Consider the following 27,836-nt stretch of genomic DNA (forward strand, 5'->3'; position numbering starts at 1 on the left):
CTGGAGGGAGGGTTAACTTTAATAGCAAGGGATTGTTTTGTGTTACAACATATGATTCCAATAGCACATCACATATAAGTCACACATTTTTATTTCTCAAGTGTATTTCTTAATTTTTGCCCTACGCCTGGTCAAAAATCTTCACCGTATTTACAGTGACATTTTCAACAAGTACAAAATCAGAGAACAAAGTTGAAAATCTGAGTTATCGCTGACCCAGAATAAAAGCCATGCGAGGGGCGGTTTCACTGCAGGTGGGGTCTCCGAACTGCAACCCCCAAGCCTGACAATCTGGCTCCCCAAACCCAGGCATCTCAGTCCTGTTTGTGCTTATATTTCTTACTCTGGAGGGTTGGGAAGGAGCTGCTATCTGCGTTGTTGTCTCTTTGAAGATTTATCCACCAATCAGATCCCCTGATCGGTTAGTATCGGCAACATGAGCGATCCGGGAATTAATGGGAACAGTGGATCAAATTTTATAGGTGGCCCACGAGGCTTTACAGTACGCACCTGCCCCAGTCTACTAAGAACCAATGGGAGATACAATAACATTGTGACATGTTTAAGATGATTAAAGGATTTGATAGAGATAAACTATTTCCCCTGGTGCGGGGTTGGGGATGCACAAGGGGGCATAACCTTAAAATTAGAGCTAGGCTGTTCAGGGATGATGTCAGGGAGCATTTCACACAAAGGGTGATGGAAATTTGGAACTCTTCCCCCCCCCCAAAATGTGCTGAGGCTGTGGTTTTATTGAAAGTTTAAAAACTGAGATTGATAGATCTCTTTGGTAGCCAAGGGTATTAAGGGTTTCAGAACCAAGGTGGGTAAATGGAGTTAAGATTCAGCCCCTCGAGTCTGTTCCGCCATTCAATTAGATCTAATTGAATGGCACACAGGCTTAGTCTCTGCTCTGAGTTAGAAGGTTGCGGGTTCAAGCCCCACTCCAGAGATTCTAGTACATAATCTAGGCTGACACTCCAGTGCAGTACTGAGGGAGTGCTGCACTGTTAGATGGAGGCAAGGCCCAGGACCTTTCACCCAGTAGATAATAGGCAGATCGCTACACCTTTCCTTCAACAATGGATTAGGGCGAATGAGAGGTTAAAGTCATAACCATAACTGAACTATTCTGACTCGTTTTTAAACAGTGAAATTTGCTCTTGTAAAGCCTTCCCCTCTTCCGGGGCCTCCCATGTTCCACAACATCCCCTGAACAGAAGGCAGGCTGACAATCTACTCTCAGGCCTTCATCAATGCCACTGTATGTTCGGCCACTGGGAGGTGTAGGAGTGTAACCTGTAGGGGTCGTCCGATTGTTCCCTCACTCTTCGCACCTTCTCAATAGTACAGCCAATCAGGTGCTCCCTCTTAGCACCTTCTCAATGGCACGGCCAATCAGGTGCTCCCTCTTAGCACCTTCTCAATGGCACGGCCAATCAGATGCTCCCTCTTAGCACCTTCTCAATGGCACGGCCAATCAGGTGATACCTCTTAGCACACTCTCAATGCTACGGCCAATCAGGTGCTCCCTCTTAGCGCCTTCTCAATGGCACAGCCAATCAGGTGCTCACAGGATATTACATTTCACTAGACAAATCTGGTCTCTCACTGCAGAGGATAAATTCAGCAAACAGAACTGGTTCATAAGACAACTGATTCTGAGTTCAGGCCTGCCCCATTAATCATTGTATTGTGGCTAACCAGCCTATAAATACCCAGAGCCTCATCGCTGCATAGGGGGAATACATATCACTCCATCCATCCTTTCCACAACCTCTCCGAGGGCCTCTTTGGAATGTTGTTGCAGTTCTAGGAGTTCGCTCTTCAACGCTGTCGTTTCAGCTCTTAACTGTGTGATCACTTCTGATGCTGTAAGACTCCTGGAGCTGTCATGGGGTGCAAAGGGTGGTTTTGTTCTGGTGGGATTGGTTCTCAGTGCCAGTCTGACATAGCCGTGTCGTCTCCTCTCATGGCTGGCTCTGGCTTGTACTACTGCCAGCTTCCGATCCACATCACATTGTGTCGGGATCACTGCTTCATGCCGCCCTGCGTGATCTCCCATTCCTCGCTCCTGGTCTTTAATCTACAGAAATACATGCAGCTAGAGGTCAGATTTTGCATTGCTAACCGCAGCATGCCACAGTCGCATGGAATTAACTCAAAAGGTCCCACTGGATCAGCGGTCCAGATCTCAGCTGAAAGACGGTATCTCCGACAGTGCGGCACTCCCTCAGTACTGCCCCTCCGACAGTGCAGCGCTCCCTCAGTATTGCCCCTCCGACAGTGCAGCGCTCCCTCAGTACTGCCCCTCCGACAGTGCAGCGCTCCCTCAGTACTGCCCCTCCGACAGTGCAGCGCTCCCTCAGTATTGCCCCTCCGACAGTGCAGCGCTCCCTCAGTATTGCCCCTCCGACAGTGCAGCGCTCCCTCAGTACTGCCCCTCCGACAGTGCAGCGCTCCCTCAGTACTGCCCCTCCGACAGTGCAGCGCTCCCTCAGTACTGCCCCTCCGACAGTGCAGCGCTCCCTCAGTATTGCTCCTCCGACAGTGCAGCGCTCCCTCAGTATTGCCCCTCCGACAGTGCAGCGCTCCCTCAGTATTGCCCCTCCGACAGTGCATCACTCCCTTAGTACCACTCCTCCAACAAGCAGCACTCCCTCAGTACTGCCCATCTGACAGTGTAGCACTCCCCATCCGACAGTGTAGCACTCCCACAGAACTACCCTCTGACAGTGCAGCACTCCCTCAGTACTGCACTGGAGTGTCAGCCTAGATTATGTACTAGAGTCTCTGGAGTGGGGCTTAAACCCGCAACCTTCTAACTCAGAGCAGAGACTAAGCCAAGGCTGACACCTAATTTGTAGCATGCCCAGGGATTGAACAGAAAACCCTCGTTGCTGTATTTCGGCTCCTGCTTATATCACGTGCCCTTCCTTGACTTTGGAACCACCTTCATTCCACCTGCTCTGATCTGCCACATCCTGGAGATTAGGAGGATTGTAAAGAGAGACCTTTTCAAAGGCTAGGAACAATTATCCAACCTCCACATTGATTTGCCCCTGGTCCTTATGTGAAAGAGCTGGTGATTGACCCATTTACATCACTGGGCAATGTGTAAAATCCCTGGGCTCCCACACTGAGCACCCCCCCACTCGAGGGCAAACCATAAATGGGCTGAGTGTGTTGGGTGCCACATTCATCATCAAAGCCAAATGTGGCACCAGGTGTGACCCCATGGTTTGGGCACTATCACGTACCCAAAGACACGCTAACACCCCCCACACCAACCACTGAAAGCATTGCCAGCCCAAACATATCACTCGCTGTTGAGACCTGTGGATGCAGCAGGTGGCCGAAGGCACTGTGCGGGATCTGAATGTTTGATAGCTCTGGGCCGAGTGGATGTTTGTAACTGCTGACAGTGTGCAGCCCCATTACAGAAAGTGGGACGTAGATTCACCACGGGGATGCCAGGGAAGGAAACCTATAGTGTGAGAAGAGACTTGAGATTCTGGGAATGTTTCCACTGGGGCAGAGAAGGCTGAGAGGAAGCCTATAGAGATTTTTTTAAAAGAGTGAATAGTTTTCATGGCGTGAACAGGGAGAGATTATTTTCTCTGGTTCGGGAGTCAGTGAGGGGTCGTCAATTTTAAAATTGTCATGAAGAGAGTGAGAAGAAAGGTTAGGAGCATTTCTTTACACAGGGTTGTTGGAGCACGGATAGTGGTTGAGCAGAGACCATTACACCTTTTAACAACAACTTGTATTTATATAGTGCCTTTAACATAGTAAAACATCCTAAGGCACTTCACAGGAGTACTATAAGACAAAACAAATACATTTGACACCCAGCCGCATAAGACAAAATTACGGCAGATGAACCAAAACTTGGTTAAAGAAGTAGGTTTTAAGGAGCGTCTTAAAGGAGGAAAGAGAGGTAGACAGGCGGAGAGATTTAGGGAGGGAGTTCCAGAACTTAGGGCCCTGGCAGCTAAAGGCACGGCCACCAACGGTTGAGCAGTTATAATCAGGGATGCTCAAGAGGACAGATTTTGAGAAGCGCAGACATCTCTTGGGGTTGTGAGGCTGAAGGAGATTACAGAGATAGGGAGGGATTTATAAACAAGGACGAGAATTTTGAAATCAAGGCGTTGCTTAACCGGGAGCACAGGGGTGATGGGTGAATGGAACTTGGTGCGAGTTACGACATGGGCTGCCGAATTTTGGTGACCTTAAGTTTACGTAGAGTAGAATGTGGGAGGCCAGCCAGGAGTCCGTTGGAATAGTCAAGTCTAGAGGTAACAAAGGCATGGATGAGGGTTTCAGCAGCAGATGAGCTGAGGCAGAGGTGGAGACGGGCAATGTTACGGAGGTGGAAATAGGCGGTTTTAGGAAAAATTAGATAAATATTTGAAGTAGAGGAAGACACAAGGGGTGTGGGGAGAGAGTGGGGCAGTGGTATTAATTCTGGATTGCACCACCACAGAGCTGGCAGAGACACGCTGAACCGAACGGCCACTTTCTGTGCTAGAAACATCGACAGGATATATAAAAAAAACAGCATATTTCTGGAGGATTGCAGAGAGCCCACAAATGGAGGATGCCTAGATGTAGGAGCACGACGAGGAGAGGGTTCTCTGCAAGCTGGGAAGAATAGTGGTGAGAAACAATCATTTAGAAACTATTAGATATTGATGACCCTACTGACTACAAATCCAATCCTGTCCTGAATAAAAGCAGTTTTTCTTTCCGCACTGTGGGAGCTCCGTCACCACACAGACTGCAGAGGGCAAGGTGGGTCACCTCAGGGCTTCTCAAGGACAATGAGGGATGGGCAATAAATGCTGGCTTTGCCAGCGACACCCACATCCTCAGAACAAACATAGAAAATGTTCTTACAAAAGCAAAACACTGCAGATGCTGGAATCTGAAATAAAAACAGAAAGTGCTGGAAATCTCAGCGGGTCAGGCAGCATCTGAGGAGAGAAGCAGAGTTAAGGTTTCAGGTCGATGACCCTTCGTCAGAACTGGACAGTGTTCGAAATGAAGATTCTTAAAGGAGCACTGAAAGGGGGAGGGGAGGAAAGAACAAAAGGGAAGGTCTATGATAGGGTGGAAGGCAGGAGAGATTAGAGGCACAAAAAGGATGATGGCTGACTTGAGATGGTAATGGCAGAAGTTAGAAAACGATTAGTTTAGATAGGGTGCGAATGGCGGAATAATTACCAGCTGCCATGGGAAACAGAAAAAATATATTAAAAAAAGGAGTAAATGGAGCAAAATATGGGCAGAGGTTATAGAAAATGTTCTTTATGTTCCTCGTGCTGGGAATTTATCGGTCAGTTCTTTAGCTGTATGTCGGCTCTGTTGCTCAGAGTTATCAGGCTGTGGACACAACACACCTGATCGGAGGAACAGAAACAATCGGGTGTAGTGTTTCACTCCAGGGTACGACAAAAACAAAAAGTTACCATTTCACCCTTTGCCGTTCTCCGGTCCTGCAGCTCCAATTGTAGCTTCAGGAGCGCGCTGGAGAGTTTGTCCATTTCTCCGACAATATCAGGATCACTGCGGTTCCCTGTCTGGTCCAGTGAGTGATCCTTGACTGTTACACCATTTGCATTCAGCAGGTCCTGCGTATCCTGCAGCTTGGCATCCAGCACACTTTCCTGAGAAGGAGAAGCCATTTGTTATTCATCTCAGCCTGTGGATTTGATTTCATCTATTCCTCTACACCCACAAGACCAAGCTAAAGAAACAGACAGTCCCATTGCCCCTGAAAGCCCTCCATTAAAACCATATGGCCCAATATTACTGGAGGACGGTTACTGTTAATGTGAATGCTTACATAGCAATCTCTCGCTCTCCACCAGGAGAAATACTGGGAAGGGGGCAATCGGGTTCCCCCATCTGAGATTCCTGCGGAAGATGGGACAGTTGATTGTCCTGATAGAATTTAGGGACTCCCCTCCGTTTGGATACGTTGTTTGCGATGGGCCTCGGCCTCTATGTGGGCTGCAGCAGGACTGCGTCAGCGAGACTGGTGACGCTACTTTGTGCCGGCCCTACATCACTGGGTGCAGCTCTGGGGAACACGGCAGCTCTGCATTCCGATGTTTAAAACAGCGGGTGAAGTCTTCTTCCATCTCTACGGGTTACTTAAACAGCCCTGTGCAACCTGCCAACTTACTTACAATATGTTCGGGGTTGGTTTTGGGACATTGTGCTTCCGGTGGGGAGCCTCGCCTGCTGGAAGTGCACACCAGGAAATCTCGGGCACGCTCTGTGAATTTCTGGCCATTCAAGTCAATTTAGTAAAATCAGCTCTTATATTTCCAGCACATTGAGTAAACCTGCGCAAACTCATTCCAATTCTAAGTGCGACAACACGCAGAGTTCCACAGTGTCTGTACTCTTACACCAAGCACACTATGCAGGATTTAGGGATAGTATTGCTTCTGCCCACATTGCTCGGTAACAGGACTGCTCTCTTACCATCCACTGCCAGTATAAGGGCTCCAGCAGCTTCCACTCCAGGTATGCCTCCAATCGTACGTTCTCACGCTCCAGAAGCTGCACAAACTAAACAATGAAAATGATGTTAGCGGGGGAACAGAAAGAAAGACTTGCATTTATATAGCACCTTTCATGACCACCAGACGTCTCACAGTGCTTTACAGCCAATTAAGTACTTTTGGAGTGTAGTCACTGTTGTAATGTGGGAAATGCAGCAGCCAACTTGCGCACAGCAAACTCCCACAAATAGCAATGTGATAATGACCAGATAATCTGTTTTTGTTATGTTGATTGAGGGGCAAATATTGGCCAGGACACCGAGGATAACTCCCCTGCTCTTCTTCGAAATCATGCTGTTGGATGTGTCCATCCACCTGAGGGGGCAGACGGGGCCCCGGTTTAACGTCTCATCCGAAAGAGAGTGCAGCACTTCTTCAGCACTGGAGTGTCAGCCTAGATTTATGTGCTCAAGTTCCTGGAGTGGGACTTGAACCCACAATCTTCTGATTCAGAGACAAGTGTGCTACCCACTGAGCCACAGCTGATACAGAGGCAGAGACTAGTGCTGATACCCTGAGGCAGCAGTTATATATGTAGGGTAGGTGGATAGCAGGCAGGGAAATGCAGAACAGCTTAAATGCCCCAGTGAACTCAAACCTCAGTGACCTCCCAGTCAAGTAGTTAGCAGGAGGTCATAACGTGAGGGGGCACTTGGAAACTTGGCCACAGCTAGATCTGAAAAAACTGCAAATCAGCAGAAATGTTAGCCTGTTGCTGTAAGATCTCATGTACCTGGTGATCTTTATATCCTGTGTTAATACAGCTCGATTAATACAGTCTGGGCTGCCTCTCACGCCCAATAATACTGCTTAATTAATACAGTCTGGACAGCACACCCCAGTGCGTCAGGAGGTTAAGGCAGTTAGTTGCTGAGCCACACAGAACAGGAGTCTTAGGTTTGACCCCCTAGTCTGTGCTGTTCATTGATCTTCGTCTGGTAGTCAACAGAGGCGTTACAGCTGGCCTCAGATCCCTGGGTTAGAGAGTGGACAACTGCCCAAGATGCCCACTGCTCATTACTATCCAACAATCCCTGATAAAGTGCCCCAGTACATACATTGGGTGAGAACAAGATCGGCGTCAGTTGTGATGCTCCCATAGTCAAATATCCTCCCAGTCCCACCTTGGCTAACACATGAAGAACGGCGTGGGCAAGTTACCAGACAGTGCCCATGGACCTCTATACTAGTGAGAGTCAATGCTCTCCGGAGTTGCCGTTTAATGGCAGTGCACTGCCTGAAGAGCAGCCTTCTCAATGTGGTGCAGAATGTAAGCTAGCACTCAGCGCCACGGAGCGGTAATGGGCACGGGTTCACTTCTTGGCGTGAGCTGCGGTGGCTGGGGTAAGGGAGAACCCCGGCTGGACAGTTACTGACAGCCGGATCTAGAGAGCACTGGCAATAGGCTGGGACCAGGTTCTAGGTGTCTGCACCCACAGCTGCAGAGGCCCTGAGCTTGCAGGGTGAAGTGAATGCAATTAAATATGCCAGTAAATACCTCTGTAAAAAAGTCACATGACTAGGCTGGCCCAGCCCTGCAGAAAGGCTGAATTATGTGCAGTTTGGGCCGCAGCCAGCTCACCTCAGTGCACTGTTTAGGATCTTGGATCAGGCATGTTTCAGTTGCAGACAAATGATCAAAGCTCTGGCTGCTGCTGCATCCTCTGGTGTACGAGTGGATCTGAAATCCAACATCACAGATGGGAATGAGACACTTGTTTCACTGTCCCTGTAATGGGCTTGTGATGTAAATACAAACAGAAGTTTTCACCCAGAAGGGCACCATTTGTCTCTTGCTGCCTGCACTGAATTTAAATCTCTCGGGGTCGATTTTGTACAATCCTATTCTCCTGCTTTCTCCCTGTATCCTCCCTCATGGGATATTAATGGCCAGGGGGATTAAGCAGGAGATGGGATCAAACGAGATGACTCATGTGGAGAGAAACACTGGCACAGACCCGATGGGCTTGTAATGTATTTGGTTCATGGGTTCTTTGCTTAAGAATTCATAGCAACACATTCCTATTAAGAACTAGTTGGTTTATTAGCAAAGGTTTAACAATCACACTACACATTATCAGTTCGTCCACCAGGTTCACAACCAGCTGCCTCATCATGGATCCCCTGAATGCAACTGGCTGGGGTTTTATTGAGTCTTGTGAACATCACGTGACTGGCTAAGCCACTCACAGCTCAACAACTATTTTAATTAAACTATAAAGTCGAGTGCCCCCTTATTAAAAGGGCACTAGAACTGACAAATAAAACTTTGTGAACCTTAAATGGTCAAATTAAAATCTGGTTGCCGGGGGTGATGATGCACTCCAGTCCCTCCGGCGTCCACCTCTCGCGGAAGGCCGCGAGCGTACCGGTGGACACCGCGTGCTCCATCTCCAGGGACACCCTGGCTCGAATGTAACCGCGGAAGAGAGGCAGGCAGTCGGGTTGAATGACCCCCTCGACCGCCCGCTGCCTGGACCTTGGCCAGGCCCAGGAGCAATCCTACAAGGAGGCCTTCCGATCTGCCCGCTCCCCTCCACACAGGATGCCCAAAGATCAGGAGCGTGGGACTGAAGTGCAACCAGAACTTGAGAAGCAGCCCCTTCAAATATTGGAACAGGGGCTGCAACCTGACACACTCCATAAAAACATTGAACACGGACTCTTCCAGACCGCAGAAATTACAGGCGGCCTGGGAGTCCGTGAACCGATTAAAAAACTTATTGCACGGGACTGCTCCGTGCAACACACTCCAGGCCAAGGCCCCAATAAATAAAGGGAGGACCCCCACGCAGAGAGCACTCCACTGGGGACCCCCGCCTCCTCCGGACGGCAAGATGGTGCGCCATGGCGTGTCCGGACGGCAAACGAGATGGCAAGGTGGAGAGTGTGCAAGAGCAGCCCATACAGGAATCCCCTCCGCGCAGAACTGAAAGCCACGGAGGGGATTTCCTGGAGGAGGCTCAAGTTGTGAGGCGCTGACTCCCGAGGGAGGTTTCGGGGCTTGGCGCGATCAGGAATTCCGTCCAGACGAGGGTCAGTTCAGATGGGATCTCCCCACGTGCTTGAGCTTCCTCGATGCACCAAGTGGAGTCAGGGCCCAGTGGCGTTTTTAGCGACTCGATGGCATTGCCTGCGAGCCAGACATGGGCCCAGGATAGACGCCGTGCCAGCTCTTCCGACGCCATCCAGCCTGCTCCTCTGCCATCCAGTAGGTCCCTGACCCTGATCACCTTGCTAAACACAGCCCTCTCATTTGCCTGCCACCTAAAATCGCGCTCGTGGAGGTACGGATTCCTGAGCAGCGGCTCCCGAAGGACAGCCGCCACTCTAGATGGGGGAGAACTGCGCTTGGTGGTGACTCTGTTCCAGAGCCTGATGAATTCCTGGTAAAAGACAGGCAACCGCCACATGGCGGTCCAGACGCCTCCCAGGTTTATAAACAGGAGCTGTGTGTCATAATTGAGGCAGTACTGCTGGCAGAAGAAATAAGTCGCCAGCACACACGATCTAGGAGGGTGCTCGACGTACAGGTATCTCTGCAGGGTCTGAAGACGGAAAGTCACAGCCTGGATGCTCACGCACACCAACGCCTGACCGCCCTCCCTAAGCGGGAGACTCAGAACCACAGCAGAGACCCAGTGCTTCCTGTTGTTCCAGAAGATGATGACCAGCTTCTTCTGTATCTTGGTGATAATCGCAGGGGGAGGGGTCAAAGTAACCAGCTGGTACCACAGCATAGCGGCCACCAGTTGGTTTATGACTAGCACTCGACCCCTGTTAGACAGCACTCAGAGCAGTCCTGTCCAGCGCTCTAGGCGAGCAGCGACTTTGGCCTCCAGCTCTTGCCAGTTCGCCGGCCAGGCTTCCTCGTCGGGGCTAAGGTAGACTCCCAGATAGAGGAGATGGGTTGTACTCCAGGCAAAAGGCCTGAGCTCCTCCGGCAGGGAGTCCACCCGCCACTGACCCACCAGGAGTCCGGAACATTTCTCCCAGTCGATCCTGGCGGAGGATGCGGCCGAATAAATCTCCTGGCACTCACGCATCCTCCGCAGGTCAAGGGGATCCATGATCATGAGGAGCACATCATCGTTGTAAGGCGAGAGGACGACCTCCACGCCCGGCCCTTGCAGAACCACTCCCGTCAACCCTGCAAGAGACGCAGGAAAGGCTCCATGCATACGGCACATAACTGGCCGGACATGGGGCATCCCTCTCCCAAAGCGAAGGGGCGCCATCAAAGACCAGTGAACCTTAATCAGACACTCTGTGGCGGTGTACAGAAGTCGGATCCGGGCGACGAAATGTGTCCCGAATCCGAAAGCGCGCAGAGTCCCGAAAAGATACTCGTGATCCACCCTGTCGAACGCCTTCTCCTGATCCAGGGAAAGGAAGGCGACCGACAGACCAGCCCTCTGGGAATGGTGGACCAGGTCCCGGACAAGATAAATGTTATCGTGGATTGTCCAGCGTGGGACCATGTAGGACTGGTCAGGGTGGATCATGTGGTCCAGCACGGTGCCAAGGCAAACAGACATGGCCCTGGGCAAAAACTTTGTAATCCTTGCTGAGGAGGGAGACCGGGTGCCAGTTCTAAAGTAGGCGGAGATCGCCCTTCTTAGGCAGCAGGACGATGACTGCCCTGCGCCAAGAGAGGGGCATCTCCCCGGTCGCCAGACTTTCCCCCAGGACCCGCACCCAGTTGCCCCTCGCCGTCGCCCCCCCCCCCCCCCCCCACCACCACAAGACATCCCAGAACGCCCTGTGGAACTCCACGGTCAACCCGTCCAGCCCCGGGAACTTTCCCCTCGCGAGCATCGGTCAGTTCCGCCAGGCTTAGCAGAGCGGCCAGATTTTCGGTGCCCTCTGGGCCGACCTTTGGCAGGTCCTCCCACAAAACTCTGCGCGCTTCCTAGCTGGATGGATCCAGAGAGGACAGAGCCTCGCAATAGCCTCGGGCTCTGTTACTGATGCCCTCCGGATCCGAGGCCAGAGAGCCGTCGTCGACCAGCAAAATCAAGATTTGCTTACGGACCCCCAGCTTTTTTTCCAGTGAGTAGAAGAAGGGGGAGCCGCGGTCCAGGTCCCGGAGGAATAGTATGCGCGATCTCACGTATGCGTTTCGGGACCCGACAAGCTGCAGGTCCTTCAGTGCACCCGTCTCTTTGTACACCGTCCGCAGGGCCGAGTCCTCGACAACTTGACTGAGACGGGATTCCAGGTCGAGCATCTCCTTCTCCAGGCTACCCACCATGGCCTCCTGCCTCTTGATCGACCCCTTTGCGTACTCTTGACAGAAGAGGCGGACGTGAGCCTTGCCCATGTCCCACAAAAACCTCAAGGAGGGGAAGCCCCCCTGCTTCCTTCTCCAGTGAGCCCAGAACCAACGGAAGAATCCCAGCAGCAGGTTGTTAAAATGCCAGTATGCAGACCCACCCACGTGCAGAGTGAAGCAAGCTCCGCCCACACCAGGTGGTGGTCCAAGCATGGCACCGGCCACATGGAAACTGCCAGAACGCAGGAGACATACGCCCCCGGGATATATACAGGCGGTCGATTCTGGACCATCCTCTTCCAGGCCTCGCCCAAGTGAAGGCACTGGAGTCGGGATGGAGGTTTCGCCAGACATCCACCAAGTTGAAGGATCTGACCAGGTCCCTCAACTTCTCCATCGCCGCCATGCTCTGTGGGGCACAGGAGTGGTCCCTCGCCTCGAGGGTGCGGATACAATCCCCCCCGAGGACAATGCTGTCACCGATGTCGATGGGCACTTCTTTGAAGAAGCGTACTTGCTGCGGACCGGGCTGAGGGGTGTACACGTTCACTAAATGGAGCGGTACATTCCCCAGGCGAACAGTGACATGGAACAAGCAGCTTGGCACAGGCTCCTTGACGCCTAGATCTCCAGCTGAAAATGTGGGTCAGCAAGATAGCCACCCCACAAGAACTGGCGGTGAGGTGGCTCATGCGGACCTCTCCTTGCCATTCCAGGAGCCACGTGGCCTTGTCTTCCGGAATGGTGTGGATTTCTTGCAGGAAGCACACTGTATATTTCCCCTCCCGTAGGAACGAAAAGTTATTAAATCTGCGGCACGTCTCTCTGCCACCGTTGATGTTGAGGCTGGCTATGGTTATCGTCATGACAAGAGTACAGTGTAACCTCTAATTAACCCTACTATGGGGAGGGAGCGGAGTCGTGTGATTACCTCCACTCCCTCAGCAACCCAGTGAGGAATGTTTCGAGCCGGCACAGATCATAACTGTCTTTTTGGGGATAAGGCCCTGTCCGTGCCCATGATTTTGACAGTGGGTCTGATAAGCAATGCCGACTCGGACCATTTGTCCAGGGCCAGCTGCCGCGACCATAGCATTCAGCCATAAATTCCCGGAGTTCCTCGACAGGAATGAGGGGGGGGGGGAACTCAGCGGTGGGCCCAAGGAGATCCACTGCCTCACTGGCGATGGAATCTAAATCCTCTCTCGTGCCCACCACTGAGCCCCCGTCCTCCTCCGGGAGGTCACCGCTAGTGGTCAGTCCATCGACCACATAAGGTGCGGTGAATGGCCCGGCCACACCTCTGTCACGATCCCATCCCCCAGGATCGACGGCAGAAAAGTCCTCCCTGGGCTCCTCCTGGGGTGCCGGGTCAGGAAGTGGCAGCGGACGTGGGACCCCCCTCCGCCCAGGGCACCGAGGTGCATGGAGGAATCAGGGAGAAAAACATCTCCAGTTCCCCCAACACCCCAGCACCATCAGAGACGTAGATAGGGGGTCCTCACCCTCCGACCCAGCGGGTGCAGTTTGCTGGAAACATTTTCTGCCAGGCTGAGCAGTTCCTGGGAGATGTTCTGGTTTGACTGGGCGGGCTCCGATGCCCAACCCGGCGACGACTGTTATTTGACGGCTCCACGGCCCCCTGCAACGGGCATGGCTTCTTCCCCATCCACGGCTGTCTCACCCTCGAGGGACAGAGGAGTCTGGCCTACGGCGCGCGTGAGGAGGGGACGCAGGACCCGCGCCAGGTACCAACTCCTCTAATACGGAGGGACCTCGGTCCTCCTCCGCTTCCCCAGAGCGGTGCCTCCTTTTGTGTCCGGAGACACGTGGAGGCAGGGAGACCTCCATGTCTGCCGAGGCCTCCGCTCCCCCCCTCCCTCCTTCTCTTTTTGGTTACCGTACCCGTGCCCGACTGCGGGCATCAAACTCTCTGCAGGAACGGGTGTGGTTGAGGGCTCGGGATGCCCCGTGCTTGCTGGTAAGGTGGCCGGATCGAGCGCAGTGATGTGGAGTCTCTCCTTGAGGTGTTTTGTTTTTTGCCGTGTCTTCCTTCCGCTCAGATGCTCTCCCCCACCCCACCCCTCCACCCCACCCCGCCGGAGGCCATTACCCTCCGACATCTCCTGTGCATCAATGGCTCCCGACACGCGGACGGTAACGGGGAGGAGTGGAGACGGCACCAGCTTTGACCACTTTGGCCTTTTTAGTGGTCTTGGAGGCGAGGCAGTTCCTGGGAACATACCCCACCTCCTTACAGGTGTGGCACCGCACACCGTCCGACGTCCAGAAGACACGGTAGGCTGTCCCCTCGTGGACCACACTAAAGGCTCCTTCCGTTACCTCCTCCCGCGCCAGCTGAACGATAAGCTGGTGGCGGAAGGAGAACACATGACAGAGGCTTGCCTCCCTGAAGCCGAGGGGGATTGGAGTAATCCACAACCTCACCCCCCCCCCCCCTCAGTTGACGGAGGTGGGGGAGGAGGAGCTCACCAGGAACAAAGGGCGTGACGTTGGAGATGACAATTCTCTGTGCGGTGGCCTCGAGGGGATCCACCAGCAGAAAGGTCCACCCATCGCGAGCCCCTTATTTCTGGCCAGGGACACTGCCCGCTCCGATCCCAGGAAGAACACAGCCTTCCCGTACATTTTGGAGGCGGCGACAATGGCCGAGGGGTCGACAACTCTAACACTGCCCTCACACACTCCTCTCATGGTGGGGTGAGTGTAGCTTTTTACTCCGTGTTTCTTGGTAATTAATTTAAATGCTGGCGGGGCAGCAGGAGCCGCTGCGGCTGTTGCTGCCACACGCGTATAAGTCGGGGCTGGCCCCGCCACCGGCGAAGATGAACTCGCCATTATAGGGTTCCTTTAGGGGCTACACTCACCCCAAGTCTCAGGCCTGAAGGTTTTAATGGCCGCGTTAACTGAGCAGAGGGAGCTCTTATTAAGGCACACCTCTCCCGTTCTGTAACAATGGGGGAGGGGCATTTTCCCTCTGCTCAGTAATTTTAATTAATTGAAAGGAAAGAGGTGCTTCTCAGAGGAGAGACCGAGAGAGAGGGGTGGGTAGGAGGGAGGCTGCAAGGGCAGGGTTGCCCCTCACAATGTTGGGTGGGTGCTTGCAGGGGTGCATTCTCCGATGGTCATCAAAAGTCTTATATAGGTGGTCTTCTGGCGGGGTGAGATGATGTCTTCACTGGGATGGCTGGAACCACCCAAGCACAGTCCGCCACCAGATTCAACGATGCTCAACTAAAGGGAGTCAACTCCACTCAGGCAGCTCCAGCTATCCCGGCCCAGGCAATGGGGGAGGGGTGCTTTTTATTGGTGTGTGGGGCCTAAGTAATAATAAGAACCACACACATTTACACACACACACACACACACACAAAACCCCCGCGATGTTCTGGCCTTCTTTCCTCCCCCAACCGATAAAACAAAGTCTTTATTGAGAGTGCACCAATTACACCCACTTGTTGATGTTAGGAATGGCTCTCCCTCCTTCCACGCAGATGATGGTGTTGATATTTTTGCAGCTTGTTCTTCTCCTCTCTCTCAAACTCTACAGTAGTAGAAATGGCAGCTCTAGCTCTCCTCCTTTCTCCAAGCAGCCCCACTGTAGTTGTGGGAGCAGGCCTCTTCCTCCTCTCAGACACGTACTATCTCTCTGCAGTTGTCGCAGCACCAGCAAAAGGCTAGACGGCAAGCGAGCCCCAGGTGGGCAGAGTAAACGTTTCAAGGACACCCTCAAAACCTCCATGATAAAGTGCAACATCCCCACCGGCAACTGGGAATACCTGGGAGTCCCTGGCCCAAGACCACTCTAAACAGAGGAAGAGCATTCGTGAGGGCATTGAGCACCTCGAGTCTCGTCGCCGAGAGCCTGCAGAAATCAAGCGCAGACAACGGAAGGAAAGTGCGGCAAACAAGACTCCCCACCCGCCCTTTCCTCCAACAACTGTCTGTCCCACCTGTGACAGAGACTGTAATTCCCATATTGGACTGTTCAGTCACCTGAGAACACACTTTTAGAGTGGAAGCCTTCCTCAATTTCGAGAGACTGCCTATGATGATGACGACGATGATGATGATGATGATGAAAAGGCTAGTAGTAGAAGGCAGGCAGCTCCTCCTCCTCTCAAACAATCACACTACACATTACCAGTTCATCCACTGGGCGAGCAACTGCCTGCCTCATCGTGGATCCCCTGAATGCAACTGGCAACTGAGTCATGTGCTAAGCCACTCACAACTCAACAGCTCTACAACTATTTTAATTAAACTATAAAGCCGAGTGCCCCCTTATTAAAGGGGCACTAGAACTGACAAATAAACAAATAAAACTTTGTGAACATTAAACGGTCAAATTAAAATGTGGTTGCCGGGGATGATGATGCACTCCAGTCTCTCCGGTGCCCACCCTCTCATGGAAAGCCGCGAGCGTACCGGTGGACACGGCGTGCTCCATCTCCAGGGACACCCTGGCTCGGATGTACGCGCGGAAGAGAGGCAGGCAGTCGGGCTGAACGATCTCCTCGACCGCCCGCTGCTTGGACCGGCTGATGGCCCCCTTGGCCAGGCCCAGGAGCAGTCCTATGAGGAGGCCCTTGGACCTACCCGCTCCCCTCCGCACAGGGTGCCCAAAGATCAGGAGTGTGGGACTGAAGTGCAACCAGATTTTGAGGAGCAGCCCCTTCAAATAATGGAACAGGGGCTGCAACCTCGTACATTCAATAAAAACATGGAACACGGACTCTTCCAGACCGCAGAAATTTCAGGCGGCCTTGGAGCCCGTGAATCGATTTAAAAACTTATTGCAACAGCTCTACAACTATTTTAGTTGAAGACAATAATCAAGTGCCCCCTGATTAAAGGGGGAGGCACACTCCAAAAACTTTTCTAGTGCCCCCTTGTTTTTCTGGGTTTTTTTTGAGGGCACTAAAACACAAATTATGTAAATGCCCCCTGGCTAAAAGGTGGGGGGGGGGGGGGGCACGAAAACTGCCACAATAAACAAATTAAACTTTAGACAAAAAACATCAAATTAAAATTTGGTTGCCGGGGGTGATGATGCACTCCAGTCCCTCCGACGCCCACCTCTCGCGGAAGGCCGCGAGCGTACCGGTGGACACCGCATGCTCCATCTCCAGGGACACCCTGGCCCGGATGTAGCCACGGAGGAGAGGCAGGCAGTCGGGCTGAACGACCCCCTCGACCGCCCGCTGCCTCAACAGCTCTACAAACCAGTGAGCATACTCACAGGTGTATATATTATAGGGCCGATTGGCCTGTTTCTGTGCTGGAACAGTCTATGATTTTATGCTATACCCAGGTTCTGGTATCCTCTTCTAACAGGCAGTGTGTTATCTATCATTTTAATCCAGATCCCAGGTTTGATTGTGGAAGCCTGGCCTCTATGAATGGAACCTTCACACTGAATGTATTATAAACACAGCACGTGCTGTTCTCAGGATACAACACACGTCTGGGTTGAGGCGACACCGATAAGCCGCTTTAATCTTTGCTCACAGTTCACCGCATTAACTGATGCGTCAATGCCTTGTAACGTACTCCAGCCTGCACCTTATCTGATGGAGCACGACTCGGACCCAATGGGCCTTGACCCTGGTGAGGAGGGGGGGGGGGGAGGAGCGTAGCTGTGTAAAGGTCAGTGTGTTGTGTACCTTGTAAAGGGCAGCACACCTCTCCTGCTGAGCACTGTGAAGACTCCGCCAGCGGAACCGCAGCTTCCCCTGTAACCACTGCAGGTACCGCACATCCATTCCCACTGGGTGCCCACCAGCCCGAACGTCCGATCTCTCGGTGGGACTGACAAGAGCAGCCTGCCTGCACTGAAAGCAAGAGTTGGCACCACAATTACTGCTGGTCAATGGGAACCCTGAACAGTCCGAGCACTCTATTACAATGCTAAATCAAGCTTATCTCACAAGTAATGAAAGTCACAAGTTCTTTATGTGCAACTGAAAGATTGTTTCCGTATACTGGGTCTGTGTGCTCTCACCATCACGCTTTACCAAAAGCCAATCCAGGATGTAGTCGCTGGAGAGGTTGCCACACACTGTTTGACCTGTGTTTGTTGAAGATTTACTTTACAGATGCCCATTTAAAAATGATTGGAGTTAATAGAAAACAACCACCCAATACAATGTCCCATCTTCCTGAAACTTTGAAGAGTATTTTAATTGCACAATAAACTATAAACATTTTTTTTAAAAGACAACCCCTGCAAATATTCACACATTGGAGCTGAATCCCTGGCTGTGAGTCAGCACTTTCAGGGAGGGGGAAGTGAGGGAGGGAAAAAACGTGGAGCTGGAATTCTGGCTGCATTGGGAACACGAGATAGAGAGAGAGAAGAGAGAGAGAGAGAGAGACAGAGAGTGAGACAGAGAGTGAGACAGAGAGTGAGACAGAGAGAGAGACAGAGAGAGAGACAGAGAGAGAGACAGAGAGAGAGACAGAGAGAGAGACAGAGAGAGAGACAGAGAGAGAGACAGAGAGAGAGACAGAGAGAGAGACAGAGAGAGAGACAGAGAGAGAGACAGAGCGAGAGAGAGAGAGAGAGACAGAGCGAGAGAGAGAGAGACAGAGCGAGAGAGAGAGAGACAGAGCGAGAGAGAGAGAGACAGAGCGAGAGAGAGAGAGACAGAGCGAGAGAGAGAGAGACAGAGCGAGAGAGAGAGAGACAGAGCGAGAGAGAGAGAGACAGAGCGAGAGAGAGAGAGACAGAGCGAGAGAGAGAGAGACAGAGCGAGAGAGAGAGAGACAGAGCGAGAGAGAGAGAGACAGAGCGAGAGAGAGAGAGACAGAGCGAGAGAGAGAGAGACAGAGCGAGAGAGAGAGAGACAGAGCGAGAGAGAGAGAGACAGAGCGAGAGAGAGAGAGACAGAGCGAGAGAGAGAGAGACAGAGCGAGAGAGAGAGAGACAGAGCGAGAGAGAGAGAGACAGAGCGAGAGAGAGAGAGACAGAGCGAGAGAGAGAGAGACAGAGCGAGAGAGAGAGAGACAGAGCGAGAGAGAGAGAGACAGAGCGAGAGAGAGAGAGACAGAGCGAGAGAGAGAGAGACAGAGCGAGAGAGAGAGAGACAGAGCGAGAGAGAGAGAGAGACAGAGCGAGAGAGAGAGAGACAGAGCGAGAGAGAGAGAGACAGAGCGAGAGAGAGAGAGACAGAGCGAGAGAGAGAGAGACAGAGCGAGAGAGAGAGAGAGACAGAGCGAGAGAGAGAGAGACAGAGCGAGAGAGAGAGAGACAGAGCGAGAGAGAGAGAGACAGAGCGAGAGAGAGAGAGACAGAGCGAGAGAGAGAGAGACAGAGCGAGAGAGAGAGAGACAGAGCGAGAGAGAGAGAGACAGAGCGAGAGAGAGAGAGACAGAGCGAGAGAGAGAGAGACAGAGCGAGAGAGAGAGAGAGACAGAGCGAGAGAGAGAGAGAGACAGAGCGAGAGAGAGAGAGAGACAGAGCGAGAGAGAGAGACAGAGCGAGAGAGAGAGAGACAGAGCGAGAGAGAGAGAGAGACAGAGCGAGAGAGAGAGAGACAGAGCGAGAGAGAGAGAGAGACAGCGAGAGAGAGAGAGAGACGGAGCGAGAGAGAGAGAGAGACGGAGCGAGAGAGAGAGAGACGGAGCGAGAGAGAGAGAGACGGAGCGAGAGAGAGAGAGACAGAGCGAGAGAGAGAGACGGACAGAGCGAGAGAGAGACGGACAGAGCGAGAGAGAGACGGACAGAGCGAGAGAGAGACGGACAGAGCGAGAGAGAGACGGACAGAGCGAGAGAGAGACGGACAGAGCGAGAGAGAGACGGACAGAGCGAGAGAGAGACGGACAGAGCGAGAGAGAGAGAGAGAGAGAGTGACAGAGCGAGAGAGAGAGAGAGAGTGACAGAGCGAGAGAGAGAGAGAGAGTGACAGAGCGAGAGAGAGTGACAGAGCGAGAGAGAGAGAGTGACAGAGCCAGAGAGAGAGAGTGACAGAGCCAGAGAGAGAGAGAGAGTGACAGAGCCAGAGAGAGAGAGAGAGTGACAGAGCCAGAGAGAGAGAGAGAGTGACAGAGCCAGAGAGAGAGAGAGAGTGACAGAGCCAGAGAGAGAGTGACAGAGCCAGAGAGAGAGTGACAGAGCCAGAGAGAGAGTGACAGAGCCAGAGAGAGAGTGACAGAGCCAGAGAGAGAGTGACAGAGCCAGAGAGAGAGTGACAGAGCCAGAGAGAGAGTGACAGAGCCAGAGAGAGAGTGACAGAGCCAGAGAGAGAGTGACAGAGCCAGAGAGAGAGTGACAGAGCCAGAGAGAGAGTGACAGAGCCAGAGAGAGAGTGACAGAGCCAGAGAGAGAGTGACAGAGCCAGAGAGAGAGTGACAGAGCCAGAGAGAGAGTGACAGAGCCAGAGAGAGAGTGACAGAGCCAGAGAGAGAGTGACAGAGCCAGAGAGAGAGTGACAGAGCCAGGGAGAGAGTGACAGAGCCAGAGAGAGAGTGACAGAGCCAGAGAGAGAGTGACAGAGCCAGAGAGAGAGTGACAGAGCCAGAGAGAGAGTGACAGAGCCAGAGAGAGAGTGACAGAGCCAGAGAGAGAGTGACAGAGCCAGAGAGAGAGTGACAGAGCCAGAGAGAGAGTGACAGAGCCAGAGAGAGAGTGACAGAGCCAGAGAGAGAGTGACAGAGCCAGAGAGAGAGTGACAGAGCCAGAGAGAGAGTGACAGAGCCAGAGAGAGTGTGACAGAGCCAGAGAGAGAGTGACAGAGCCAGAGAGAGAGTGACAGAGCCAGAGAGAGAGTGACAGAGCCAGAGAGAGAGTGACAGAGCCAGAGAGAGAGTGACAGAGCCAGAGAGAGAGTGACAGAGCCAGAGAGAGAGTGACAGAGCCAGAGAGAGAGTGACAGAGCCAGAGAGAGAGTGACAGAGGCAGAGAGAGAGAGAGAGAGACAGACAGAGAGAGACAGACAGAGAGCAAGCAGGTGGAGCACGAGCAAAAGCAAGAACCAGCGATTGTGCGAGCAAAAGAGCACCAGATCAAGTGACAGACAGCACAAAGGAATGTGCAGGAGATAATGGACAAAGAAAGCAGCAGCAAGCACAAGAGAATGTGGACATGTGAGAGAGAGGTGGGGGGGGGGGGGGACGCATAGAGGGGAGGGGGACGCGGGGAGGGGAGGGGGACGCAGCGAGGGGAGGGGAGGGGGACGCAGCGAGGGGAGGGGAGGGGGACGCAGCGAGGGGAGGGGAGGGGGACGCAGCGAGGGGAGGGGAGGGGGACGCAGCGAGGGGAGGGGAGGGGGACGCAGCGAGGGGAGGGGAGGGGGACGCAGCGAGGGGAGGGGAGGGGGACGCAGCGAGGGGAGGGGAGGGGGACGCGGAGAGGGGAGGGGGACGCGGAGAGGGGAGGGGGACGCGGAGAGGGGAGGGGGACGCGGAGAGGGGAGGGGGACGCGGAGAGGGGAGGGGGACGCGGAGAGGGGAGGGGGACGCGGAGAGGGGAGGGGGACGCGGAGAGGGGAGGGGGACGCGGAGAGGGGAGGGGGACGCGGAGAGGGGAGGGGGACGCGGAGAGGGGAGGGGGACGCGGAGAGGGGAGGGGGACGCGGAGAGGGGAGGGGGACGCGGAGAGGGGAGGGGGACGCGGAGAGGGGAGGGGGACGCGGAGAGGGGAGGGGGACGCGGAGAGGGGAGGGGGACGCGGAGAGGGGAGGGGGACGCGGAGAGGGGAGGGGGACGCGGAGAGGGGAGGGGGACGCGGAGAGGGGAGGGGGACGCGGAGAGGGGAGGGGGACGCGGAGAGGGGAGGGGGACGCGGAGAGGGGAGGGGGACGCGGAGAGGGGAGGGGGACGCGGCGAGGGGAGGGGGACGCGGCGAGGGGAGGGGGACGCGGCGAGGGGAGGGGGACGCGGCGAGGGGAGGGGGACGCGGCGAGGGGAGGGGGACGCGGCGAGGGGAGGGGGACGCGGCGAGGGGAGGGGGACGCGGCGAGGGGAGGGGGACGCGGCGAGGGGAGGGGGACGCGGCGAGGGGAGGGGGACGCGGCGAGGGGAGGGGGACGCGGCGAGGGGAGGGGGACGCGGCGAGGGGAGGGGGACGCGGCGAGGGGAGGGGGACGCGGCGAGGGGAGGGGGACGCGGCGAGGGGAGGGGGACGCGGCGAGGGGAGGGGGACGCGGCGAGGGGAGGGGGACGCGGCGAGGGGAGGGGGACGCGGCGAGGGGAGGGGGACGCGGAGAGGGGAGGGGGACGCGGAGAGGGGAGGGGGACGCGGAGAGGGGAGGGGGACGCGGAGAGGGGAGGGGGACGCGGAGAGGGGAGGGGGACGCGGAGAGGGGAGGGGGACGCGGAGAGGGGAGGGGGACGCGGAGAGGGGAGGGGGACGCGGAGAGGGGAGGGGGACGCAGAGAGGGGAGGGGGACGCAGAGAGGGGAGGGGGACGCAGAGACACAAACAGACAGAGAGAGAGAGTTGTTGCAGAGTTACACCGAGATAATGTGTTGTGCTTACGGGGCATGTCCGAGCCTTTACAAAAAAGTGTATAAAATGCTGCGTCTGCAAACACCCCCAGTGAGGAGTGCGCTGCAGCGTGTCCTTACCGTGCAGAGCAAGGTCTGGTCCTCCACATGGAGTCTGTCCAGGTTCAGCAGCTGCTCCAACAGATGGATTCTCTGCAATAGCCAGGAGAAGGCCAAGAGGAGATCCCGGCTGCCCCGAGTGCTGTCAGTGGGCAGCTGGTAGAAATCTGACAACCCGTAACCATAGTAGCAAACTGCCGCCTTCACGTATTCAATCTGGTCAGCTATGCCGGGCAGGGACAGAGAGAGACAAGGTGACCCGTTAAATGCAGCTTGCTGCACAGCACACTCCTTCATTTAATTACTGGCATCATTTGAACAAAACTTGCCTTCAGATCCCCCTCTACTCTGCAAGTCTGCCACTGCAACCTTTCCTTGAATTTGTAAATGACTCTGGTCTTATGAACAGGAGGCCATTCAGCCCCTCGAGCCTGTTCCGTCATTCTATTACACCAAGGCTGATCTGCACCTCAACTCCATCTACCCAGCTTTGCTCCATATCCCTTGACACCCTTATCCAACAGAAATCTATCGATCTCAGTCTAACAAGTTTCAACTGATCCCCAGTCTCCACAGTCTTGGAGCGAATTCCAGATTTGCAATAAGAACGTAAGAAATAGGAGCAGGAGTTGGTCATTTGGCCCCTCAAGCCTGCTCCGCCATTCAATAAGATCATGGCTGATCTGATCATGGACTCAGCTCCACTTCCCTGCCCGCTCCCCATACCCTTTATTCTCTTATCGCTCAAAAATCTGTCTATCTCCACCTTAACTATATTCAATGACCCGGCCTCCACAGCTCTCTGGGGCAGAGAATTCCACAGATTTACAACCCTCCGAGAGAAGAAATCTCTCCTTATCTCAGTTTTAAAAGGACGGCCCCTTATTCTAAGACTATGTCCCCTAGTTTTAGTTTCCCCCATGAGTGGAAACATCCTCTCTGCATCCACCTTGTCGAGTCCCCTCATTATCTTATAAGTTTCAATAAGATCACCTCTCATTCTTCTGAACTCCAACGTGTATAGGCCCAACCTACTCAACCTTTCCTCATGTCAACCACCTCATCTCCAGAATCAACCTAGTGAACCTTCTTTGAACTGCCTCCAATGCAAGTATATCCTTCCTTAAATATGGAGACCAAAACTGCATGCAGTACTCCAGGTGTGACCTCACCAATACCCTGTACAGTTGTAGCAGGACTTCTCTGCTTTTATACTCTATCCCCCTTGCAATAAAGGCCAACATTCCATTTGCCTTCCTGATCACTTGCTGTACCTGCTTACTAACCTTTTGTGTTTCATGCACAAGGACCCCCAGGTCTCTCTGTATTGCAGCACTTTGCAATTTTTCTCCTTTTAATTATAATTTGCTTTTCTATTATTTCTGCCAAAGTGGATAACCTCACATTTTCCCACATTATACTCCATCTGCCAAATTTTTGCCCACTCAATTAGCCTGTCTATATCCCTTTGCAAATTTTTTCGTGTCCTCCTCACAATTTGCTTTCCCACCCATCTTTGTATCATCAGCAAACTTGGCTACATTACACTCGGTCCCTTCATCCAAATCATTAATATAGATTGTAAATAGTTGAGGACCCAGCACCTTTTGTGTGAAGAAGTGCTTCAATCCTGCATGGCCTGGCTCTAATTTAACATTTAGACATCCAGTTCTGGATGAGCAGAAATGTTATCAATTGAATATTGGGAAGATGAAAGCCATTGTTTTCAGTTCCCGCCACAAACCGTTCCCTCGCCACTGACTCCATCATAGAATAAGGGGCCGCCCATTTAGAACGGAGATGAGGAGAAATGTCTTCTCTCAGAGGGTTGTGAATCTGTGGAATTCGCTGCCTCAGAGAGCTGTGGAAGCTGGGACATTCATTCAAGACAGAAAAAATCAGTTTCTTAAACAATAAGGGGTTACGGGGAGCGGGCAGGGAAGTGGAGCTGAGTCCATGATCAGATCAGCTATGATCTTATTGAATGGCGGAGCAGGCTCGAGCTGCCATATGGCCTACTCCTGCTCCTATTTCTTATGTTTTTATCCCTCTTCCCATTTTCTGTCTGAGGCTGAACCAGACTGTTCGAAACCTCGGTATCATATTTGACCCTGAAACGGGCTTTCAACCACATATCCGCAGCATAACTAAAACCGCCTATTTTCACCTCCGTAACATTGCCCATCTCCGCCCTTGCCTCAGCTCATCAGCTGCTGAAGCCCTCATCGATTCCTTTACCTCGAGACTAATCTATTCCAATGCACTCCTGGCTGGCCTCCCACATTCTACCCTACGTAAACTAGAGGTGATCCAAAACTCGGCTGTCCGTGTCCTAACTCGCACCAAGTCCTGTGCTCGCTAACCTACATTGGCTTCTGGTTAAGCAACGCCTCAATTTCAAAATTCTCATCCTTATTTTCAAATCCCTCCATATCTCTATAATCTCTTCCAACCCCACAACCTCCGGAGATGTCAGCGCTTCTCTAATTCTGCCCTCTTGGCCATCCCTGATTATAATTGCTCAACCTTTGGTGGTTGTGCCTTTTGTTGCTTTGGCCCCTAGCTCCGGAACTCCCTGTCTAAACCACTCTGCTTCTCTTTCCTCCTTCAAGACGCAACTTAAAACTCTTTGACCAAACTTTTGGTCACCTGCGCTAATTCTACTTATGCTGCTCAGTGTCAAATTTTGATCTCATAATACTCCTGTGAAGTGCTTTGGGATGTTTCACTACGTTAAAGGCGCTATATAACTACAAGTTGTTGTTGTTATTTATCGCCCCTTGATCTGGTTTACCCTACCGGAGGAAATAATTTATCCATATCTACCCTATCAAATCCCTTTTTCATTTTAAACACCTCAATTATATCACCCCTCAACCTTCTAAACACTAGGGAATGCTTAAACCAGTCCTTGTAATTTAACCCTCTATGCCCGGGTACCATTCTGGTCAATCAGCCCTGTATCCACTCCAAGGCCCCAGCAGTCAGCTCAAGTGTCTTAGTTTGTGCCTACCTGCCCCCAACCTCTGGCCTACCCTGCCGATTGCCAACCATTTCAGCTAGGGGGCCTAGAACATGCATTGGGTAAACGAGAGGCCTAACGCCCGTTATAAGCTGCTGCATGGGGTTTCTGCAAAGCCATCTTCACCAATATGCTGATCGAGTGTGGGACTTTACACCCGATATCGATCCTTTTTGCATTCCCCTCCCCAGTTTTCCAACTGGAAAATGGGCACAACATGGAACAATTTTTACCCCAGCAGGTTATCTCACAGAATCTGTCATCAAGGTTTGGAGAGCAACAAAAAGCAGGCGGCTTCTGTGAGACGAGCGGAGAGACAGTTTGAGCCACAGGAGTTTGCAGTCAGGTGTTTGCAGGAAGCTGTGGTGAGCAGCAAGGACGTCAAAGACAATAAGCACATCCACCTTCTTTGTGCCGGATGTGGGAGTGGAAGTGTTGACATTCTTACAGGACCTTTCTATTTATTTCCTACATTACGACAGTGACTACCCTTCAGAAGAATTTAACTGGCTGTAAACCACTTTGGGACGTCCTGGGGTTGTGAAATAAAGACTTACATTCATATATCGCCTTTCACGACCACCAGGCGTTTCAAAACGCTTTACAGCTAATATGAGGTACTTTTGGAGTGTAGTCACTGTTGTAATGTGGAAAATGCGGCAGCCAATCTGCGCACAGCAAGCTTCCACAAATAGCAATGTGATAGTGACCAGATAATCTGTTTTGTTATGTTGATTGAGGGATAAATATTGGCCAACTCCCTTGCCTTTCTTAAAAATAATGTCATGGGATCTTTTATGTCCACCTGAGAGAGCAGACGGAGCCTCAGTTCAACGTCCCATCCGAAAGATGCCACCTTCGACAGTGTAGCACTCCCTCAGCACGGCACTGGTGTCAGCCTAGATTTACTGTACCAGAGGCTCTGTTTCTTACCCAAATCCATGACCTCACAGTGCCTGTCCTCACCGATCAGCTTCAGGAGGCAATACAGCAACTTCCAGAACTCAGCTGCCTGCGAAAAACAAAAAAGTTTAACAGGGAACCAGAGAGCTGCTGCCCCAGTATTATTTCCCCCCTGAACTGCCCCAGTGTTACTTCCCCGCTCTGCCCCAGTGTGACCTTCCCCCCGCTCTGCCCCAGTGTGACCTTCCCACCGCTCTGCCCCAGCACGATCTTCCCACCTGCACTGCCCCAGTGTGACCTTCCCCCTCCCCGCTCTGCCCCAGTGTGACCTTCCCCACCCCCGCTCTGCCCCAGTGTGACCTTCCCACCTGCACTGCCCCAGTGTGACCTTCCCACCTGCACTGCCCCAGCCCCCTTCCCACCTGCACTGCCCCAGTGTGACCTTCCCCCCCCGCTCTGCCCCAGTGTAACCGCCTCCCCCCCCCGCTCTGCCCCAGTGTAACCTTCCCCCCCCGCTCTGCCCCAGTGTAACCTTCCCCCCCCGCTCTGCCTCAGTGTAACCTTCCCCCCCGCTCTGCCCCAGTGTAACCTTCCCCCCCCCGCTCTGCCCCAGTGTAACCTTCACCACCCCCCCCGCTCTGCCCCAGTGTAACCTTCCCCCCCCCCCGCTCTGCCCCAGTGTTACATCCCCACTCTGCCCCAGTGTGACCGCTCCCCCCATCCTCCCCGCTCTGCCCCAGTGTGACCCCAGCCCCTGCTCTGCCCCCCCCTCCTGCCTCACTATGACCCCATCCTGTTCTGCCCCAGTGCCCTCTCAGCTGCCCGTGTGACCTCCAGTGTAACCCCCGCTCTGCCCCAGTATGATCTCAGCCACCCCCTCCTCCCCAGTGTGACCCTTCCTCCCTCCCCACTCTGCCCCAGTGTGACCCTTCCTCCCTCCCCACTCTGCCCCAGTGTGACCCGCCCGCTCTGATTCCAGAGTAATGGGAGGGGGAGCCCACAGGTCCAGCTGTACACCCCTTTAATAACTCGTGATGTGAGGGACGGTATAACCTCGATCTAAATATGAATGCAGGCTAACAAGCCCCGCCCTCCACAACTGATTCGCTTTCCCCTTTGATTGACAGCACATAGCAAGCAGGCTAGAGCTTCAATTGGTCACGGTGGCTGTCAATCAATGGGCGTGATGCCGCCCCTTCCGCGCCTGCGCAGTATCTCACTGCTTCCTTTCGGTCGAACTTGGCCTGACGAAATATCTCCGGGGTAACCACGGTGGCATTCCCAACCCCAACCCCGGCTCCGGCTCCGGCTCGAACCCCGGCCAGCACTTTACACAGAGCCGCGATCGCCGCCTTCACTTTCATTATTTAAACCGCACCCCCGCGCGCTTCAGGCGGGAGCGCGGTAGTTACAAAACAAGGAGCCGGAGAGGGAAGCAAGAGGCTCCGCCGCTCTCGGGCCCTGCACCGCCCCCACCAGGCCTGGAGGAC

The 27,836-nt window shown here is 53.4% G+C and overlaps 1 protein-coding gene across 2 annotated transcripts; it reads right to left on the reverse strand.

The window, feature by feature from the left end:
- Positions 1–27,765, reverse strand: tedc1 (tubulin epsilon and delta complex 1). Of its 2 annotated transcripts, XM_070900864.1 has the most exons (8): positions 27,567–27,765; positions 26,377–26,455; positions 22,443–22,645; positions 17,541–17,708; positions 8,161–8,259; positions 6,499–6,585; positions 5,475–5,672; positions 1–2,086 (listed from the first exon to the last, which is right to left on the reverse strand). In XM_070900864.1, exons 1-8 carry the CDS (start codon positions 27,708–27,710, stop codon positions 1,727–1,729), a joined length of 1,338 nt encoding a protein of 445 aa, XP_070756965.1. In that variant the 5' UTR covers positions 27,711–27,765; the 3' UTR covers positions 1–1,726. The 2 variants fall into 2 exon arrangements, with proteins under 2 accessions (XP_070756965.1, XP_070756966.1); XM_070900865.1 differs by lacking the exon at positions 8,161–8,259.
- Positions 27,766–27,836: the final 71 nt, after the last annotated feature.

The sequence above is a fragment of the Pristiophorus japonicus genome, chromosome 15, assembly GCF_044704955.1.
Source record: "Pristiophorus japonicus isolate sPriJap1 chromosome 15, sPriJap1.hap1, whole genome shotgun sequence".
Lineage (NCBI taxonomy): Eukaryota > Metazoa > Chordata > Chondrichthyes > Pristiophoridae > Pristiophorus > Pristiophorus japonicus.

Excerpts from the sequence above, each read along its gene's own strand:
- tedc1 (XM_070900864.1), bottom strand. The coding sequence starts at position 27,710 with ATGAAAGTGAAGGCGGCGATCGCGGCTCTGTGTAAAGTGCTGGCCGGG. Across the intron at positions 22,646-26,376 it reads CTGTGAGGTCATGGATTTGG|CTGACCAGATTGAATACGTG; the intron begins GTAAGAAACAGA and ends TGCCCGGCATAG. Across the intron at positions 6,586-8,160 it reads ATCCTAAACAGTGCACTGAG|TTTGTGCAGCTTCTGGAGCG; the intron begins GTGAGCTGGCTG and ends TTCATTGTTTAG.